The 21289-nt window shown below is 39.1% G+C and overlaps 1 protein-coding gene across 1 annotated transcript in view; it reads left to right on the top strand.

The window, feature by feature from the left end:
• SHC4 (SHC adaptor protein 4) overlaps positions 1 to 18181 on the top strand; it is a 130361-nt gene extending 112180 nt beyond the window's left edge. The window contains exons 11-12 of the mRNA XM_058737803.1: positions 7111 to 7364; positions 15759 to 18181. Coding sequence (XP_058593786.1) covers positions 7111 to 7364; positions 15759 to 15914 — 410 coding nt within the window. The 3' untranslated portion in view covers positions 15915 to 18181. The remainder of the gene's footprint in view (positions 1 to 7110; positions 7365 to 15758) is intronic.
• The last annotated feature ends 3108 nt before the right edge of the window (positions 18182 to 21289 follow it).

The following is a 21289-nucleotide window of genomic DNA, read 5'->3' on the forward strand; positions in this document are numbered from 1 at the left end:
AAGACAGATATCATTTTCCTGCTAAATTGCTTCCAGGGGTAAATGCGTACACAGTAACATAAATAAATAAAAGCAAAACAAACCAAAAGCCTACGATCAACTAAAAAATAAATAAATAAATAATGCTTTTTATAAAATATTAAAGTGTGTTGGGTTCAAATTTGGGTGAACCACATTTGGTTCACTCCAAAGATGGAGAGCCAGTCCTTTGGAAAGTCCTTTTGCTAGCCCAGGAAGTCTGTCCAAAAGGCCAAAGACAACTTTCCAGCTAGCGTGAGCAATAACAAGATGAAGTTTAGAAGGAGATTTTGCTGAGCCGGGACTTCACCAGACCACCTTAACTCCTAGACTAAGAAACAGACGTCCTCATTACCAGCCAGGTGACAAGTGAGCCATCTTCTTGCAAGCTCTCTGTGATCAGTCTTGGCACCTAAACAACGTGATTGGGTTCTCTGGAAGCAAACACTGAGATGGAGATTTGGCATGCAGGGTACTTGTTGGGATCACTATCGGGAAGGGAGGGGGAAGAAGCAGGCTTGGGCAGATGGAGAAGCAGAGTCACTGTGCAGCCCTGATGGAGCCTCAGCCAACCCTACAGGGAGAATAGGGGGCACGTCAGGGCTGTGCCACATTGTGCCAAAGGGCTGGGCCTTTTATCCCATTTATTTCAGTCTGTGGGTGTAGGCCACACAAGGGAGGGCAAGCCTTTGGGCAAAAGGCAGTTCCCTGAAGGTGAGGCAGACCCTCAAGGGGCGGTCAGCTGGAGGCTGGCTGATGACACCTGGGGCACCTGTCTTTCATTGAAGAGCCATCTGGGTGATACATTTTGTTTGATGGATGATGGAATATGCAATCAGTTCAGATTTCTGCAGTGGATTTAACAGTCCATTGTACAGTGACCGGTATGGATAAGGTAATATTTGTTAGGGGAGGTAGTTTTTTGAAAAAAGTATTAAAACTAACTTGGACCTCAGGTATTAAAACTCAGGTATTAAAACTAACTTGATAAGAGTATATGCTTGATGGCTTCCATTTCATGGACTATTCAAAGCAACAGTGTATTATTAGGAAACTCATTTAGGGGCACCTGGGTGGCTCAGTCAGTTAAGCATCCGACTTCGGCTCAAGTCATGATCTCACATTTCGTGAGTTCGAGCCCCCCATCAGGCTTTGCGCTGACAGCATGGAGCCTGCTTGGGATTCTCTCTACCTCCCTCTCTCTCTCTGCCCCTCTCTGACTCATGCTCTCTGTCTCTCTCTCTCTCTCTTTTTTTAAATATGAAATTTATTGTCAAATTGGTTTCCATAGAACACCCAGTGTTCATCCCAACAGGTGCCCTCCTCAATACCCATCACCTACCCTCCCCGCCCTCCCACCCCCCATCAACCCTCAGTTTGTTCTCAGTTTTTAAAAGTCTCTTATGTTTTGGCTCCCTCCCTCTCTAACCTCTTTTTTTTTTTTTTTTTTTGCCTTCCCCTCCCCCATGGTCTCCTGTTAAATTTCTCAGGATCCACATAAGAGTGAAAATATATGGTGTCTGTCTTTCTCTGTTTGACTTATTTCACTTAGCATAACACTCTCCAGTTCCATCCACATTGCTACAAAGGGCCATATTTCATTCTTTCTCATTGCCACATAGTATTCCATTGTGTATATAAACCACAATTTCTTCATCCATTCATCAGTTGATGGACATTTAGGCTCTTTTCATAATTTGGCTATTGTTGAGAGTGCTGCTATAAACATTGGGGTACAAGTGCACCCATGCATCAGCACTCCTGTATCCCTTGGGTAAATTCCTAGCAGTGCTATTGCTGGGTCATAGGGTAGATCTATTTTTAATTTTTTGAGGCTCAAAATAAAGAAACTTAAAAAAAAAAAAAAAAGAAAACTCAATTAGTGGGTGGCCTGAGTTAGGGGATCTGGGATATTCATTGATTCATAACTGCAGTTCCCTTATAAGCAAATCTTTAATGTTAAATATCTTTATAACTCAGTCAAGATATGGAAGCATCTTAGTGTCCTTCGATAAAGGAATGGATAAAGAGGTGTGTGTGTGTGTGTGTGTGTGTGGTGTAATGGAATGTTTTTCAGCCATAAAAAAGGATGAGATCATGCCATTTGCAACAGCATGGACAGACCTAGAGGGTATTATGCTAAGTCAGAAATAAGTCAGACTGAAAAAGACAAGTGCTATATGATTTCACTCATATGTGGGCTCTATAAGGAAAGGAAATGAATAAAGAAACAAAAAGCAGAATCAGACCTATAAATACAGAGAGCAAACTGATGGTTGCCAGAGGGGATGTGAGAAGAGAGTTGGGCAAAATGGGTGAAAGGGAGTGGGAGAAACAGGCTTCCAGTTATGGAATGAATACATCATGGGAATAAAAGGCACAGCATAGCAGGAAAAAACCTTTATAATGTAAACAAAGAACCTTTGTCTTTTGTCATGGACAACTCAATAATATGAAAAAGTAAAATCAATGTATATTAACATTCCTGTCATTAGTTGAAAGTAAATAAGGCCAGCTTTGTCCAAAATTTTAATGTCAAAATGCATTTTTACTGATTTCAGCCTTTTTGTCATCCTTTTGACTCTCCCGGACTTGGAGGGAACATGTTTAAATAAAGGCTTCAGGTACTTCTTCAGTCTTTATTTCCTATTAGGATATAGTGTACCATAGCCCTCCTGCCCCCCTGATGCAATTGTTCTCTCCAAAAAAATTAATTCCAACTCTAAAAGTATAAATAATGTTGATTTAATAAAATGAAATAAGATAGAGTAGGGATAACCTTATACATAAATTTCTGCAAAATGTCTGAAATATACTTTTTAACCTTTCCTCCTTAATGTTTCCTGATATTTCTTTCCTTACTTAGGCATACTTAGCTTCCCTTTTCCAGTCAAAAGCTTACTGATTAGTTCAGTAAAACAAAATAAAACAAACAAAAACAAATCTTGAGGCATGAGTGTAGTATCTCCCAAGCATGCCTTCTGGGCTCCCCAATTAATCCTATCACATTGTGTAGGAAAAGCTCAACACAATCTTTATTTTTATCAAACTTGGCAGAAGGGAATTACTAGTATTGATACTATCTAATTTTTTTTTTAAGTTTATTTTGAGAGAGAGTATGTGCAAGTAGGGGATGGGCAGAGAGAGAGAGGAAGAGAGAGAGAATCCTGAGCAGGCTCCACACTGTCAGTGCGGAGTCCAACTCGGGGCTCAAACTCACAAACTGTGAGATCATGACCTGGGCTGAAATCAAGAGTCGGACACTTAACCAACTGGGTCACCCAGGTACCCCTTTAAGTTTATTTATTTTAAGAGAAAGAGAAAGAGAGAGAGAGCACATGTGCATGCACGCAAGTGGCAGGGGAGGGCAGAGAGACAGAGGGAGAGAGAAGAAAGAGAATCCTAAGCAGGCTTTGCATTGTCTGCACAGAGCCAGACGTGGGGCTCAATCTCAGGAACCTGTGAGGTCATGACCTGAGCCCAAATCAAGAATTCTGTGCTTAATTGACTGAGCACCCAGGTACCCCTGTTTTCTTAATGGAGGTATTAATTTCTATGAATTTCCCTCTTAAAACTGCCTCTGCTAGGATCTCATAGGTTTTTTTCATTTTCATTTGTCTCAGGATATTTTATGATTTACTTTTTTATTTATTCTTTGACCCATTTGTTGTTTAGTGACATGCTGTTTAATCTCCACATATTTGTGAATTACCTAGTTTTCTTGTAATTGATTTCTCATATCAGTGTGGTCAGAAAAGATACTTGATATGATTTCATTTTTTAAAAATGTATTATGACTTGTTTGTGGCCTAACATATGATCTATCCTGGAGAATGTCCCATGTCCACTGGAGAAGAATGTATATAGTCTATTGCTTTTGGGTGAAATGTTCTGTCACTGTCTGTTGAGTCAATCTGGTCTAATGTGTAGTTTGAGGTCGAAAGTTTCCTTACTGATTTTCGATCTGGATCATCTATCTATTGTTGAAAATGGGTATTGAAGTCCCCTACTACTACTGTATTGCTGTCTATTTCTCCCTTCAAGTCTGTTAATATTTGCTTTACATATTTATGTCCTCCTATGTTGGATGAACAAATCTTTGTTATTTTCAATTGTTTTATAGTATTATATGAGCATATCATAGTTTATATAATCATCCCCTTATTGATGGACATCTATTTTTTCAGCCCTTTGTTAATGTAATAATTTCTACCCCGAAATACCCAGTCACATGTGCTACTTAAAAATTGAATGCATCAGTATGCTGTCTTCACAGTTCACATTGGTTTCTTTAAATGTCTTATTCTTTATCACCGGGATTACGTGGGATTGTTTAATCTGATTTTGCTTGTCAGATATTTTTCTCTTCCTTAAGCCCTAGGCTCCCTGTCTGAGGTTTTGCCCATCAGATGCTTATGGGTGTGGATATTCATATCTGTCTTGGGCTTTCCCAAATTTCTGATTGTGAAAAATATGTTTTCGGTTGCTATGGGAACTGCAAGATGACATGATTGCTTTCTTCTATGATTCCTATCACTTTTTTCTTTTTAGGTCTCACTTAAATGTACAGTGGCCGTAATCATGTTGCATCCTTGATCTTCACTACTTCTGAGAAAATATGTTCTTAATTATATCAAGTCAATAACTTACTAAATTTCCTATGGGAATTTTGTGTAAATAACTAGATTTAAATGATGATTATCTTTCTCAAAGTCAACATTATGTGAGAAAGGAGTTGCTAATAGGTAATGTGCCACAATGTTAAAGAGTAGTTGTATTTGGTGATGGGACCACAGGTGATTATTTTTCTTTGTTTCTCTGTGTTTCCCAGATTTTAAAAACAAGTAGCATGCACAACTTTTTAAAATTAAAACAAATTTTAAAAAAATCTTTCAGATATTCTAGTTTTAGGAAAAGTAGATTTTCAGCAAATTTTTAGATGATTGAAATGTCCCAGCACAGTGTGTGCTATTCTGGTGCTAATCTGGGAAACTGTGTTAGGAAAATATTGTCCATATCCTCAGGCTGGCCCATGATCTGTTGCCTCTTTTCAAGATGATATCATGTCTGTTTTTCTTTTGTTTTGTCCTTGTCCAAAAGCTCTCCACCCTTATCTCAGAATAAACTGAAAGCCATCATGCATTAAGATGTGTGCCCCCACACACGCATGCATGTATCTCTCTTCCACTCACACAAACACTTTCCCTCTCACATACACAAACACACATGCAACTACTTATCAGAGTTCTCTATTATGCCTCAAAGCAAGCAGCACTAAGGCCAACTTCATTTATTATTTATCAAATCTGGACACGTTTTTTCAGCCTTTTTCTGGCAACAATAGATAGACCTGATTGTGGAGGAGAATATTTTCAGCCATTAAATACAGACTCAAGATATTTTCAAAAAGACACATTTGTGAATGCTGCATCATAATCGTGCTATGCAGAGAGGATCCTGTTCTTAAGTAGCGACAAAACTATAACATATTAACAGGAGAATTGGGTTATGTCTGCAGGGACTGGTTGCCTGTATCAATGACTTCATGAGATTGTCACGTGTAAGTTATAGAACTTAGAGTTAAGAGGATTTCTCATTTGCGAGACCCTTGCATAAGGACATGGAAACACACTTCTGCATTTATAAAGATGAAGGGTGGCTTCTATGCAAAAGATCCTTTGCATTTAAGTAGACAAAGTCTGATTTCTGCAGTTATTTTCCTAGTAAATTTGCCATGTAAACCATACAACTTTTACCTGGATTCAGACCTAAGAATTTTTATTACTTCTGGAGATGCTGTATATCATCCTGATAGCCTTGGTATTTTTTTTAATGTTTATTTATTTTTGATAGAGACAGAAAGACAGTGTGAGCAGGGGAAGGGCAGAGCAAGGAAGACACAGAATCTGAAGCAGGCTCCAGACTCTGAACTGTCAGCACAGAGTCCGATGGGGGGCTCAAACCCATGAACCATGAGATCATGACCTAAGCCGAAGTCGGACGCTTAACCAACTGAGCCGTCCAGGCACCCCAGGCTTGCTCTTTACTTGGGACCATTGTAGGTACTGCAGAAGTAGAGTTGGCTAGACCACTTTTGATAATGGAAAGATTTTCACTTTTAAGGCAAGGGTTTTAGACTGTGGTGATTAAGAACCTGGGCTTTGGAGTCAAATAGATGTCATTTCAAACCCCAGATTTACAACATATTAGCAATGTGACTTTGAGTAATTCATGTGGTCTTTTTAAAGATCCATTTCCTTGTCTGTCTAGTTTTGAGAACCGAACAAGATATGTGTAGAACACTGAGCGCTGCCTATCATAGATGATAAATGAGAACTGCATAATAATTATTATTACCATGAGTATCAAAATACTATTACATGCCACCCGGATATACCTTTTCATCCCCTCTGCCCTCAACTCTAGAGAGTATTTGTTCTGCAGAACATTGGGGAACTGCATCAGACCATGGCCTCCTTGATGCTTTGCCTTATTTTACCTGATTAACTGTGCTTTATCCACGCAGGTGAGTGACACAAACACCAGAGTGGTCATTTAATAGGAATGCTGTGAGGTTCAGCATAGCTTTGAAGTTTTTGGTCAGAGGCATCTCTGAAGCACATTAGTAATTTGGTTTAAAAAATAAAAAGCTAAATACTAAAAAGTGGGCATAGTCCAAAGTTACCATAGGCATTTCCAAAGAGTTTGGGAATGTTTTCAAAGTATCTTTGATCCAGGTACTGCGTAAGCCTCTTTTTTCTTTAACATACAGCCCCTGGGACATAGAGTGCCTCTCTCCGCAGTTATGAAAGCAATTCTCGCAGGTCAGTCCCATTTCTCATCTGAAAGGAAAACTCCTGCACCTGGTCAAGTCTTTCCTGCCAACAGAAGCCAAAGGCAATGTTTGGTTCTACCATTAAATTAAAGCCTGTGGGAAGTTCTGGAAACAAAACTCCATTTGTTCTAGAAGCAGCATTATTTAAACAGTGCACAACACACAGTAGGGCCTCAGGTTATATTTGCTGAATGAATGAATGAATGAATGAAGGAGGAGGTAGCTTGGTGATGCCTCTCTTTGTGTTTTGACTGTAGAAGCACCAGAAACTGTTCAGCCAGGTGCCACAGCCCAGCCTGCCAGCTCACATTCTTTGCCACACATTAAGCAGCAGCTGCGGAATGAAGACTGCTACCATGGCAAGCTGAGCAGGAAGGCAGCAGAGAGCCTCTTGGTAAAGGATGGGGACTTTTTGGTTCGAGAAAGTGCAACATCTCCTGGTCAGTATGTGCTAAGTGGACTTCAGGGAGGCCAGGCAAAGCATCTTCTCTTGGTGGATCCTGAAGGCAAGGTATCATTGACCTCTTATGTTTTCACAGGTTGTTGTAACTAAGGTTACTCTGAATGATCGATCCCAAACCTGATATTGAAGCATGATAAGGCTAAAGGTTTCCTTTTTCTTGAACCCTCCAGTTGGAGCAGGAAGTGTTAACTAGAGGCCAGTGGAGGGGTTTGAGAGGGAGCCACCCTGGAGGTTCAGGTAGAGGACAGCTCTTTCCACTCTTCTCAGTTCAATCTAGTGAATTAAATGAATACCTACTACATGGAAGTACAAAGATTCATAGTTGACTGTTGCTCAGTGTTACATACATTGTCCTTGCTCTCAGGGTGCTTATAATTTCATAAAACAGATACTTAAATAATTATAACACAAGTATGAATGACATAAGAATGGTTCAACCAAAGTATTATGGTATTTCTCAGCATAGAGGAGTACTGTCTTTGAGGCAAACTGAAAAGGCTTCTTGCAGGGTCTGACATGTAAGGTGAACCTTGAAGGACAGAAAAATTTTTAAAGGGGTACATTTGGAGAATAGGAAAGGAAGCACAGGAACAGACAGAGCAGAAGAATGATATTAAGTCGATAAAAGATGTATGGCTGGGCAGAGGATGCCTGTAGACAGAAACAATCCTGGGCAAAAGACAGTTAACAAAATGGTAATAGTCCTTCCTTATTAATAATTAGTTTAAATGTAAATGGATTAAGCTCCCCAGTCAAAAAATATAGACTAGCTGAATGGATATAAAGCAAGATCCAACTCTATGCTGTCTAGAAGAGACTCACTTTATTTTGTTTTTTGCGTTTTTAAAATGTGTATTCATTTTTGAGAGAGAGAGAGAGACAGAGAGAGAGAGAGAGTGGTAGAGGGGCAGAGGGAGAAGGAGACACAGAATTCAAAGCAAGCTCCAGGCTCTGAGCTGTCAGCACAGAGCCTGACGTGGGGCTCAAACTCACGAACCCCAAGATCATGACCTGAGCAGAGATCAATTCATCAGAAAGATATGACAATTATAAATGTATATGCACTCAACATCAGAGTACCCAAATATATGACACAAACGTTGACAGAACTGAAGGGAGAAATAGTAATACAAAAATAGTGGGAGATTTCAGTGCCCCACTTTTGACAATAGATAGAACCTCCAGTCAGAAGTACGTGAACAACACTATAGACAAAGTGGACCTAACAGAGATATGCAGAGCATTCCTCCCAACAGCAGCAGAATACACATTCTTTTCAAGCATACTCAGAACATTCACCTGTTAGATCACAAATACTAAGATGGATCACATGTTAGGTCACAAAACAAGCATTAGGAAATTAAAGAAGAATGAATTATACCAAGTATCTTTTCTGATCACACTGGAATGAAACTAGAAGTTAATGGCAGAAAGAGAACTGGAAAATTCACAAATATGCAGAATTAATACACTATTGAACAGCCAGTGTCAAAGAAAAAATTAAAGGGAAATTAGAAAATATTTGAAAACAAGTGGAAATGAAAAATACACTGGATCTACGAAACACACTGAAAGCAATAGGAAGAAAGTTGATGGTGATAAATGCCTACACTGAAAAAAAAAGAAACCTTTCTAATAAACAATCTAACACCTCAAGGAACTACAAAAAGAACAAACTAAACCCAAAAGTAGCAGAAGAAAGGAAATAATTCAGATTAGAGCAGAAATAAGTGAAAGAGAATAGAAAAATAATAGGAAAAATCCACAAAACTACAAGTTGGTGTTTTGAAAAGATGAACAAAACTGACAAACCTTTAGCTAGGTTGGCTAAGAAGAGAGAAGACGCAAATAAGTAAAATCAGAAATGAAAGAGGAGACATTACAACTGATGCCATAGAGATTAAATGATTATAAGAGATTAAGAACAATTATATGCCAACAAATTGGATAACCCAGAAGAAAGGGATAAATTCCTAAAAAATATGCAACCTACCAAGATTTATTCATGAAGAAATAGAAAATCTGAACAGATGAATTACTAGTAAGGAGACTGAATCACTAATCAAAAACTGTTCATTAAAAAAGAAAAAAAAAGCCCAGGACCAGATGGTTTCACTGGTAAATTCTTTCAAACATTTAAAGAAGAATGAATGCCAATGCTTATTAAGCTTTCCACACCCCCCAAAACTGAAGAGGACAAAATACTTACAAACTCATTTTATGAAGCCTACCTTACCCATATACCAAAACTAGAAAAAGATACTACAAGAAAAGAAAACAGGCCAATACGCCTAATGAACATATATATAAAAATCTTTAACTAAATGCTAGCAAACAAAGTTCAGTAGTTCACTAAAAGATCATACACCATGACCAAGTAAGATATATCCCTGGATTTCCAGGAAGGTTCAACAAAGGACATCAATCAATATGGCACACCACATTAATAAATGAAGAATAAAAATCATATGATCATCCCAATAGATGAACAAAAAGCATTTGATAAAATTCAACACCCTTTCATGATTAAAAAAACTCAAAACAACACTCAACAAACTAGGAGTAGAAAGAAATGACCTCAGCATAATAAAAGCCATATATGTAAAGCCTACAGCTAATATCATACCCCACATAAAAAACAGAAATCTTTTCCTCTCACCACTTTTAGTGGTGAAGTACTACAACCAACATAGTACTGGAAGTACTAGCCAGAGAAATTAGGGAAGAAAAAAGAAATAAAAGGCATCCATATTGGAAAGGAAGAAGTATATTGCTTCACAGGTGATAGAATCTTATATGTAGAAAATCCTAAATATTCCACGAAAATCCTGTTATGACTAATCAACAAGTGTGGCAACATTACAGAATAGAAAACGAACATACAAACATCAGTTGCATGTGTAAATAATAATAACACTCTGAAAAGGAAATTAAGAAAATAATCTCATTTACAATACCATCAAAAAGAGTAAAATACTTAAGAATAAACATAACCAAGGAGGCAAAAGACTTATGCACTGAAAACTTCAAAACATTGCTGAGAGAAATTAAAGAAGACACAAATGAAAAGACATCTCATGTTCATTGATAAGAAGATTTCATGTTGTTAAAATGTCATTACTACTCAAAGTAATCTACAGATTCAATGCAGTTTCCATCAAAGTTCTTTTTTTTTATTTATTTTTTAATATTTGAAATTTACTGTCAAATTGGTTTCCATACAACACCCAGTGCTCATCCCAAAAGGTGCCTTCCTCAATACCCATCACCCACCCTGCCCTCCCTCCCACCCCCCATCAACCCTCAGTTTGTTCTCAGTTTTTAACAGTCTCTTATGCTTTGGCTCTCTCCCACTCTAACCTCTTTTTTGTTTTTTCCTTCCCCTCCCCCATGGATTTCTGTTAAGTTTCTCAGGATCCACATAAGAGTGAAACCATATGGTATCTGTCTTTCTCTGTATGGCTTATTTCACTTAGCATCACACTCTCCAGTTCCATCCATGTTGCTACAAAAGGCCATATTTCATTTTTTCTCATTGCCACGTAGTATTCCATTGTGTATGTAAACCACAATTTCTTTATCCATTCATCAGTTGATGGACATTTAGGCTCTTTCCATAATTTGGCTATTGTTGAGAGTGCTGCTATAAACATTGGGGTACAAGTGCCCCTATGCATCAGTACTCCTGTATCCCTTGGATAAATTCCTAGCAGTGCTATTGGTGGGTCATAGGGTAGGTCTATTTTTAATTTTCTGAGGAACCTCCACACTGCTTTCCAGAGCAGCTGCACCAATTTGCATTCCCATCAACAGTGAAAGAGGGTTCCCGTTTCTCCACATCCTCTCCAGCATCTATAGTCTCCTGATTTGTTCATTTTGGCCACTCTGACTGGCGTGAGGTGATATCTGAGTGTGGTTTTGATTTGTATTTCCCTGATAAGGAGCGACGTTGAGCACCTTTTCATGTGCCTGTTGGCCATCCAGATGTCTTCTTTAGAGAAGTGTCTATTCATGTTTTCTGCCCATTTCTTCACTGGGTTATTTGTTTTTCAGGTGTGGAGTTTGATGAGTGCTTTATAGATTTTGGATACTAGCCCTTTGTCCGATATGTCATTTGCAAATATCTTTTCCCATTCCGTTGGTTGCCTTTTAGTTTTGTTGGTTGTTTCCTTTGCTGTGCAGAAGCTTTTTATCTTCATAAGGTCCAGTAATTCACTTTTGCTTTTAATTCCCTTGCCTTTGGGGATGTGCCAAGTAAGAGATTGCTACCGCTGAGGTCAGAGAGGTCTTTTCCTGCTTTCTCCTCTAAGGTTTTGATGGTTTCCTGTCTCACATTCAGGTCCTTTATCCATTTTGAGTTTATTTTTGTGAATGGTGTGAGAAAGTGGTCTAGTTTCAACCTTCTGCATGTTGCTGTCCAGTTCTCCCAGCACCATTTGTTAAAGAGACTGTCTTTTTTCCATTGGATGTTCTTTCCTGCTTTGTCAAAGATTAGTTGGCCATACGTTTGTGGGTCTAGTTCTGGGGTTTCTATTCTATTCCATTGGTCTATGTGTCTGTTTTTATGCCAATACCATGCTATCTTGATGATGACAGCTTTGTAGTAGAGGCTAAAGTCCCCATCAAAATTCTAATAGCAGTTTTTACAGAAATAGGAGTACAGTCTTAATATTCACTCAGAACCACAGAGAACCCGAAATCGCCAATCTTGACAAAGAAGAACAAAGATGGAGACATTACACTTATGATTTCAAAGCTAGAGTAATCAAACCAGTATAGTACTGGAGTAAAGAGAGATACATAGATGGAACAGAATAGGGAACCCAGAGATAAACCTATTTATGTATGATCAAATGATCTTTGCAAAGGTTGCCAAGAATTCACAATGGGGAAAGAATACTCTTTCAGCAGATGGTTTTGGGAAAACAATATCCACCTGAAGAAGAATAAAATTGGACCTTTATCTTACACCACACAGAAAAATTAACTCAAAATAGATAAAAGACTTATATGTAATATCTGAAACTATAAAACCCCTAGGAAAAAACATAAGGAAAAACTTCATGATTTTGTTCTTGGCAATGATTTCTTGGATATAACACTGAAAAATACAAACAAATGCAAAAATAGACAAGTGAGACTACATACAACTAAAAAAATCCTGCATAGCAAAGGAAACAATCAACAGAGCGAAGAACAATCAGAATGGGAGAAAATATTTTCAAACCATATATCTGATAAGGGGTTAATTTTCAAAACATATGATGAAATTTTGAACTCAGTAGCAAAAAGACAAATAATCTGATTAAAAAATGGACAGGTGACTTGAATAGTCACGTTCCCAAAAGACATACAAATGGCCGGCAGGTATTTGAAAAGATGCTCAACAACAATAATCATCAGGGAAATGCAAATTCACAGTAAGATATCACCTCACACCTATCAGGATGGCCATAATAAATAACAAACAGGAGCACCTGGGTGGCTCAGTCAGTTATGAGTCCAACTCTTGATTTGGGCTCAGGTCAGGATCTTATCGTTCATGAGATGGAGCCCCACATCGGGCTCTATGTGGAGTCTGCTTGGAATTCTCTCTCTTCCTCTCTTTTTGCCCCTCCCCTACTCACACATGTGCATGCTCTTTCTCTCTAAATAAATAAATAAATAAATAAGTAAACGTTTAAAAATAGAATAAATAAATAAATATTAAAACAAAAAAACAAAAAGATAGCAGGTGTTGTTGAGGGTGTACAGAAATTGTAACCTCTGTGTCCTATTGGTGGGAATGTAAAATGGTGTAGCTGTTGTAGAAAATGGTGCGGAGTTTCCTCAAAAAATTCAAAATGGAATTCGCATATGATCCATATTTATTGGATGGGTATTTATCCCAAAAGAATTGAAATCCAGATCTTAAGGAGACATTTGCACCATATATATATGGAATGCTATCCAGCCGTACAGAAGATGACAGAGTCTGTCACATACTACAAACACGAATGAACCTGGAGAACATCCTTCTGATTGAAATAAGCCAGTCACTGAGCAACAAATAATGCGTGATTCCACTTACATGAAATATCTAAGGTAGTGAAAACTCTTAGAAAGTAGAACGGTAGTTGCCAGGGCCTGGTGAGGCAGAGGCAATGGGTTGTTGTTGTTTACTGGGTGTAGGTTTCAGTCATGTAAGATGAAAAAGTTCTAGTGATCTGCTGTACAACACTGTGCTTAGAGTTTACTATATTGTACACTTAAAATTTTGTTCGTGAAGTTGGGGCCCCTGGGTGATTAAGTGTCCAACTTTGGCTCACATCATGATCTCATGGTTCATGAGTTCGAGCCCTGCGTTGGGCTCTGTGCTGACAGCTCAGAGCCTGGAGCCTGCTTCGGATTCCCTCTCTCTCTGCCCCTCCCCTGCTCATGCTGTGTCTCTCTCTCAAAAATAAATAAAACATTTTAAAAAATTAAAAAAATTTGTTCGTGGGGTAGATCTCATGTTATAGTTTTGTTCTCTCTCTGTCTCTCTCTCTCTCTCTCTCCACACACACACACACACACACACACACAGAAGTGTGATTGGGGTCACAGCAGCAAATGTTTGCAGGGCCTAGCCCATATCATAAGTGCGTAAAGCTGGGCGAATGGTGGAATGAACATAGAATGTGGTGAGCTGTGATGAACTAACTGGGAAGCACATGTCCTGTGTAAGGGGGACTATCACACTCAGCCTCAGTCAGTTGCTGCCATTTGGAGGAAGGGCCCAGTATAGCCAGATTTAATTTTCCCAAAGAAACCGCAAAACTAAATTTTTATAGGAAATCTCCCCATTTTTGATTCAAAATACTTAAAAACTCTTTATTGGGCACCTCTGCCTTACCTCCTCCCCCCCCCCGCTCCCCCCCCCCCCCCCCGAGCTAACTAAAACAGCTCCTGGTTTGGCTAGAGAGTGGATAGTTTATAATCCCTGCACTGGAAGTTGTTTTTTTTTTTTTTAAGTTTATGTATTTTGAGAGAGCACACGTGGGAGGGGCAGAGAGAGGGAGAGAGAGAGGATCCTAAGTAGGCTCCACACTATCATTCGCAGAGCTCAATGTGGGGCTTGAACTTGTGAACCATGAGATCATGACCTGAGCCGAAACCAAGAGCCAGAGGCTTAACTGACCTAACCACGCAGGTGTCCCATCCCTGTAGTGGAAGATTAATTTGACATTCGTATACAGGATTGATTAGAGAAGAATGTAATTAGGGGATCTGAGGTAAAAACTAGTGAAAGTCTGAACCAGAATGGAGGTAGGAGAAACAAAGAGAGAGCAGAGTGAACTGGAATTAACAACACAGACTGGCAGATCTGATCAGCTCATGTGACGTGGGTTGGGGTTGAGATGAAGGAAATAAAAATGTTTCCAAGTCTTGGTTTGATAAGTAAATTGTAAACGTTGTGCCCTTTTTCTCCTAATCCTTGAGTGTGTATTCCCTATGAACAGGGATTTTCTCTTACATAGACAGTACAGTGATCAAAATCAAGAAATTTAAACATTGATACATTACCAGTATCTAATTCATAATCATATTCAAATGAGGTCAATAATTCTGATAAGTGTGTATTTTTTTTAATACACTGAAAATCAATATCTAAGCAGAAATAAAAAATCCCTTGTAGAGAGATAGCAGAATCACGTAACAAGGTGTTCTCTGACCTCATGCCTTCCCACTCCCTGACAGTTCCCAGCCACCCTCCAAACAGAACTATATTATGGCCCATGGAGTCACGATGGAGAGTATTATCTTCTGCCCATGCACAGGGTGAGGATACAGTAATACTGGGGAGGAAAGTCCTCGGGAGAAGGCAGGCATTGGGAAACTGAGTTGCTTTGGCATGCAGACGAGAAGTTCCATGTAGCAAATATTTATGAATCAGCTACTATGAAGAATGCAGGAAGGAGATAAGAATACCTATTGGGAAGGTCTGAGGAGGCTTCTTAAAGGAGACAGGATTTGTGTTCAGCCTCCACGGAGAGGCAGGACTTCTCCAGAAGGGCCTGCTTCCTACAGACACAAGATATTTTGGAAGCAGTCTGCTTGCTGGGTCAAAATTGTAATCCTGGGAGTCATGCTTGTGTATACAGTTAAATATTTACAGGAATGGTGACATGATAGAATATATCAAACAGTAACGTGGCAAACAGGTTGGTTGTAAATTTGAACTGTGTGACAAATGTTTACCATTTTTCTGACTGGGACAGAAAATTGCTTTAAAAGGTAATGAGGAATGAGAAAATTGTTTACTAAGGGATACAGAGTTGAAAAGTACCTTTCCTTTTTTTCTTTTTTTCATTCAGCCCAAGTACCTCATTCAAGGATATGTCTGTTTTTCCTCCTGATTGTTTACATCTTTTAGGGGAGCTATTATCATTTAACCTAAGGACTTTGTGCTTCCTTTTCAAGGTAAGGACCAAGGATCATGTGTTTGATAATGTTGGCCACCTTATCAGATACCACATGGATAATAGTTTGCCAATCATCTCTTCTGGAAGTGAAGTAAGCCTTAAACAGCCAGTGAGAAAAGATAATAATCCAGGACTTCTGCATTCCAACAAATGACAATATGGAAGTACCATCACACTGATATTTCAAGAAAGTTCATTTTGTGTTAGGATACAAAGATAATCCAAACTTGGTTGATAGATAAAATAGAGCACAATCTGTGAACTACATTTTCCCAAGAGCATCATGGACTATGTCCTTTATATGATAAAGAACTAACACAGATCGATCTTCAGAAAGTGAAAATCAGAAAAGGGGAAGAGGATTGGTCCATCTGAGAAGAAATTATCATATGCACGGATGTCACTTTTTAAGGCCATATTGCATCGATAGCAAGCTAAAAGCACAATTAAAATTTCCCATGCTAGAGACTACCTGGATGAACTGCTGGGGCAGTGGTATGTGCCTTTCAACTTGATAATTTGGGGACATTTTCATATTGGGGAGATTAGTTCTAAGTGTCTTCATATTCTATAACTATAGAACTATTTGCCAAAAAAAAAGTTTTTCCTTGTTACAAAAATAAGACGCAATTTGCTTGATAGTTATTGACTTTATCAGATTTTCTGTTTAGTAGCACTTTCACTACAATGATCAAATAAATTTGACATTGAATTTGGATGGTGTCTATGCCAGTGGAATCAAAACAAAAGCCACTGAAAGCATTGGTCTGTTTCATTGGCCTGTCTCATTTACTAGCCAAGGGTTGGGGCCTAAATTCTTTGGCCTAGTATTTCTCAGTCTTTGCTATTTGGACACTTTGTATGCAGCACAGAGCAAGCTGAAGAACCCAAATCTATCAGTCATTTCTGATTCCATCGTGGTTCTCCCCCTTTCCTTCCCCTTACCCTCCCACAAAGGAAGCTCATGCGTGCATGGATTTAAAACACGGCAGACAAACCAGTGTTCTTCATATTCAATATCCAAATTGGTTTCATTCTTATTAAAGTATTGACTCTATTTGAAAGTATGGAGAAATATCCTCTTGATTGGCTATGACTGAATCTACATGTATCCTTAGCATCTTTTCTAGATATGATCAGACAAAATGCAGAAGGGAGAAGACATATTGAATGAAGCAGTTGGAAGGGTTTGCCACATGTAAGTACACTGGTGATCTGAGGGTATAATTAAGTGTTGTGTAGAGAAAAGTGCTGGACAGTTTTCTCTATGTGACCGTGAGCGAGCTGCTAAACCTGTCTGGACGCCCATTTCCTTGTCTATGAAATAAGGGAATTGGGCTAGGTGAATTTAGAAGTCTATCTCAGCTGTAACATAAGTCTATAAGAAGCAACTTTTCCATTTATTAGGGGTCGGTGTTGATAATCAGTTTGTGTCATTAAGACGAAAGCTTGAGGTTTTTCCTTTAGCCTGCATCTGTACTCCCAGAACAAATGGCACAAGTGAAATCAACATTTAGGTAGCGGAGACCCCAAACCTTTAGTCAAAGACATTGAACCTTTGGAGTGCTATCAGGATGATGGTAGAAGTGGATTTGGTTGTTTGGAGTAGAAGAAAACTGCTTCAGTCTTTTAGTCGCCTTTGCATATAATGGTTTGGCCATGACTTTGGGGTGATTTTTTTAGTCCGAGTAATCTGGACAGTTGCCTTAACCCCACTTCATTTTGGCTCTGTAGATACAACCTAACCTTTGTAACTGCGATATATTTGCTAAGTTTTAAATAAAATACAAGAAAATTTTTTTGGGTAGAAATCATCAGAAACCAAGTGCACTGAACTCTAATATTTTTCTGTAAAGGTTTATGATTTTATTCTACTTCTACTGCCACTGATTGCATAGGTAGGTTTGTTTCCTTTTATGCAACTAGAAAATAATGTCTCTTTCATCAGTTTTCCATATACCTTGGTTCTTGATTGTTCATCCTCACAAAGGGGGTTAGCATGAGTGTAGATCACAGAAATTTATGGGTGATCCAGTCACCTTTCAGAGACAGAGCAGGGTTGTGGTCTCAGTCTGTTTGAAAAGAGTGTTAACTGGGTCACAAGAAAAAGTTTCTGATACAAATAGATGCCAAGAGTATAAATGATGTGAGTAGTACATGGGCACTGGTACATGAGGCACCAGTACATGGAAAATCCGTGTTTGACTGTAATGTTATAGTAGTTAGATAAGCAAATAATGCACTTACCAAGTACCACAGACACAGTTAAACCAGAATGAAACAGCAGAAGAAATGTTTGATTGCATGCTATTTTAATGACACACATTTATCTTCATCTGTTTTAAAGTGGAAATCCATTTGCCTATAAATACCTGTAAACAACTTTTCAAAAAAAAATAAATGATTATTTCTTTGTGACAATTCACGGTATTTATGTCTGATGTTTGGGATGTGGAAAATTTATTTGCAGGATCCTGATCCTAACCGGAAACAGATGGCTCACTTAAATTGGGTAATTTGAGGAGAGTTTAATAAAGGGACTATTTACAAAGGTGTGGGCAGAGTATGGGGAAACCACCAGGGAGAATGAGGTGCCTTGGGGCCAGCGAATGGGTAAGTGGAGAGCACAGTAACAGAATCTGGAGAGAGAGAGCTGTGGAAAGACTGCCTTTTAGGAGGTGTGGCCTCCAGTGGAGGGACTCCCACAGCCCTGGTGACCCCATAGCGAGGAGGCTGGGGACATTATACTGAACGGAAGAAAGAGCCTTTTCAACAAATGGTATTGAAGTAATTGGACATCTGTAGGCAAGAGAACAAACCTCACACTTCGCATAAACATTAATTCAAATGGATTATGGATTTAAACATCAAATGTAAAACTATGAGACTTTTAGGAAAGAAAAGCACAGGAGAAAATCTTTAGGATATAGGGCCAGGCAAAGAGTTTTTAGACTTGATATGATCCATTAAAGGAAAAATTAGGACATTGTATTTTACCAAAATAATAAATTTTTATTCTGTGAAAGACTCTGTAAAGAAGATGAAGGGCACGCTGTAGACTGGGAAAAAAATATTTGCAAACCACTTATCCGACAGAGGGCTAGTATCCCGAATGTATTAAAAAAAAAGCCCTCAAAACTCAACAGTAAAAACATCTCATTGGAAAGTGGACAAAAAACGCGAACAGACAATTCACTGAAGATACACAGATGGCAAGCAAGCACATGAAATGTGTTCAAAATCATTAGCCAGTCAGGTCAAAATCATTAGCTCACAGTTCGTGAGATCAAGTTCTGTGTCAGGCTCTGCACTGACAGCACAGAGGAGCTTGCTTGGGATTTTGTCTCCCTTTCTCTCTTCCCCTCGTGTGTGCACACACACACACACTCTCTCTCTCTCTCTCTCTCAAATAGGTAAACTTTAAAAAAAATTGGGGCACCTGGGTGGCTCAGTTGGTTGAGCGTCCAACTTCAGCTTGGGTCATGATCTCATGGTTCATGAGTTTGAGCCCCACTTCGAGCTCTGTGCTGACAGCTGGGAGCCTGGAGCCTGCTTCAGATTCTGTGTCTCCCTCTCACTGCCCCTCCCCCATTCACGCTGTCTCTCTGTCTCTCAAGAATAATAAAACATTAAAAAAAATCATTAGCCAGTAAGGAAATGCAAATTAAAATCACAATTAGATATTACTATACACATATCTGAATGGATAAGTGAAAAATGTTGACAGTACCAAATGCTGGCTCAATGAGGAGGAAGTCGGTCACACATCCATTCCTGGTGAAAATGTAAAATAGTACAGCCACTCTGGAAAGCAGTTTGGTAGTTTATTTAAGAAACTAAACGTGCAGCTAACATTCAACCCAGTAATTCTGCTGGGCTTAGATCACAGAGAAAAATGAAAACTTACATTTATACAAAAACTGGGACAGAAATTTTTAGAGTAGCTTTGTTTGTAATGACCTAAAACTGGCAACATCCCAGATGTTCCTTCAATGGGTGAATGGATAAACAAACTGTAGTACAGGCATACCATGAAACACTAGTCAGCAATGAAAAGGAATAACCTGCTGATGCATACAACTGGGCTGAATCTCCAGAGAATTATGCAGAGCAAAAAAAGCTAATCCCAAAAGGTTACATACTATAGTCCTTACTATAGGTAAGGACTGTATTTATGTAACCTTCTTGAAATGATAAAATTATGGAAATGAAGAATAGATTAGGTATTAAGGAGGGAGCAAGTGTGGGGAGGAAAGTGGGTACGGTTATAAAAGGGCAACATGAGGAATCCTTGTGTGATGTAATTGTTTTTTGATTTTTGACTGTATCAGTGTGGATATCGTGGTTGTGATAATGTATTATAGTTTTGAAAAAGATGTTATTATTGGTGCAAACTGGATAAAGCTGAAAGATCTCCCTGTATTGTTTCTCACAACTGCATGTGAATGTGCAATTTTTCCAAAATAAAAAGTTTAATTTAAAAAAGGTTTGGGGGTAAAACTACTTTCATGTTGGCACTTTTGCTGAATGTGGTCGTAGGATCATCTTGGTTATCCTAGGTCCTGTCATGTCAGGACTAGGAGGGGTCATCAGGATGAACTGCATGAAGCCACCTTCATGAAGGGCCTCAAACATGTTTGATATCGCCTCTGGAGATACGCTGACAAGATCAAAGGATGGCAAACACAGATGTCATGCCAGACATTGCCAGCTCTGCCCAGCCCCTCTCAGATTCCTGGAATCATTTCTGCATGCCCCACTGCCGGCCTCTGTGTGTTTTGCTCCTAACTGCCTGCAGAGTGATTGACTTTTGTTTCTGGGCACAGCCTCAGGTAAGGGGAGCTGCTTTGAGTCACCAGGAGCCAGAAGTGCCTGTGAGTTTCCTTCTCCTCTTCCTTGCCACCATCACTAGTGCAAGAGTGGAAAGCCTGCCTCTCTTGTCCCATCCTGATTAAACTCCAGAGCTCCCTGTGGGGTCAGACTGGCCGGCACATCTCCTGAAAGCACGTGCCTGCTTGGCTTTTCCCTTCTCCTGTCCTGCTTCCTCATTCCCTAACAACTTTCTCTGGAAAGCTCTTCCTTAATAAATCCTATCTATGCACTCAAATTTCCATCCCAAGGTTCACTTTTGAGAACCTAACCCAAGGCAGAAGAACATCAAATAACTTTAACCATGTGTCCCATTACTGGACTAAGTGTTCAAATACATGAACATTTTAAAGAAATCCTGTAATTTTCAGGGTGCCTGAGGCTCAGTGGGTTAAGCGTCAGACTTTGGTTCAGATCATGATCTCAGTTTGTGAGTTAGAGCCCTATGTCGGGCTCTGTGCTGACAGCTCAGAGCCTAGAGCCTGCTTCAGATTCTGTCTCCCTCTTTCTGTGTCCCACCCCCACTTGCTCTCTGTCTCTATCTCTCTCTCATAAAGGAATACACATTAAAAAAATAAAAAATAAATCTTGTTATTTTCTTATGGTAGCATCACATCGTATCTCATTAATCTGCTTTGAACGTGTTATGTAAGCATTTCA

Source organism: Neofelis nebulosa, chromosome 7 (genome assembly GCF_028018385.1).
Source record: "Neofelis nebulosa isolate mNeoNeb1 chromosome 7, mNeoNeb1.pri, whole genome shotgun sequence".
NCBI lineage: Eukaryota > Metazoa > Chordata > Mammalia > Carnivora > Felidae > Neofelis > Neofelis nebulosa.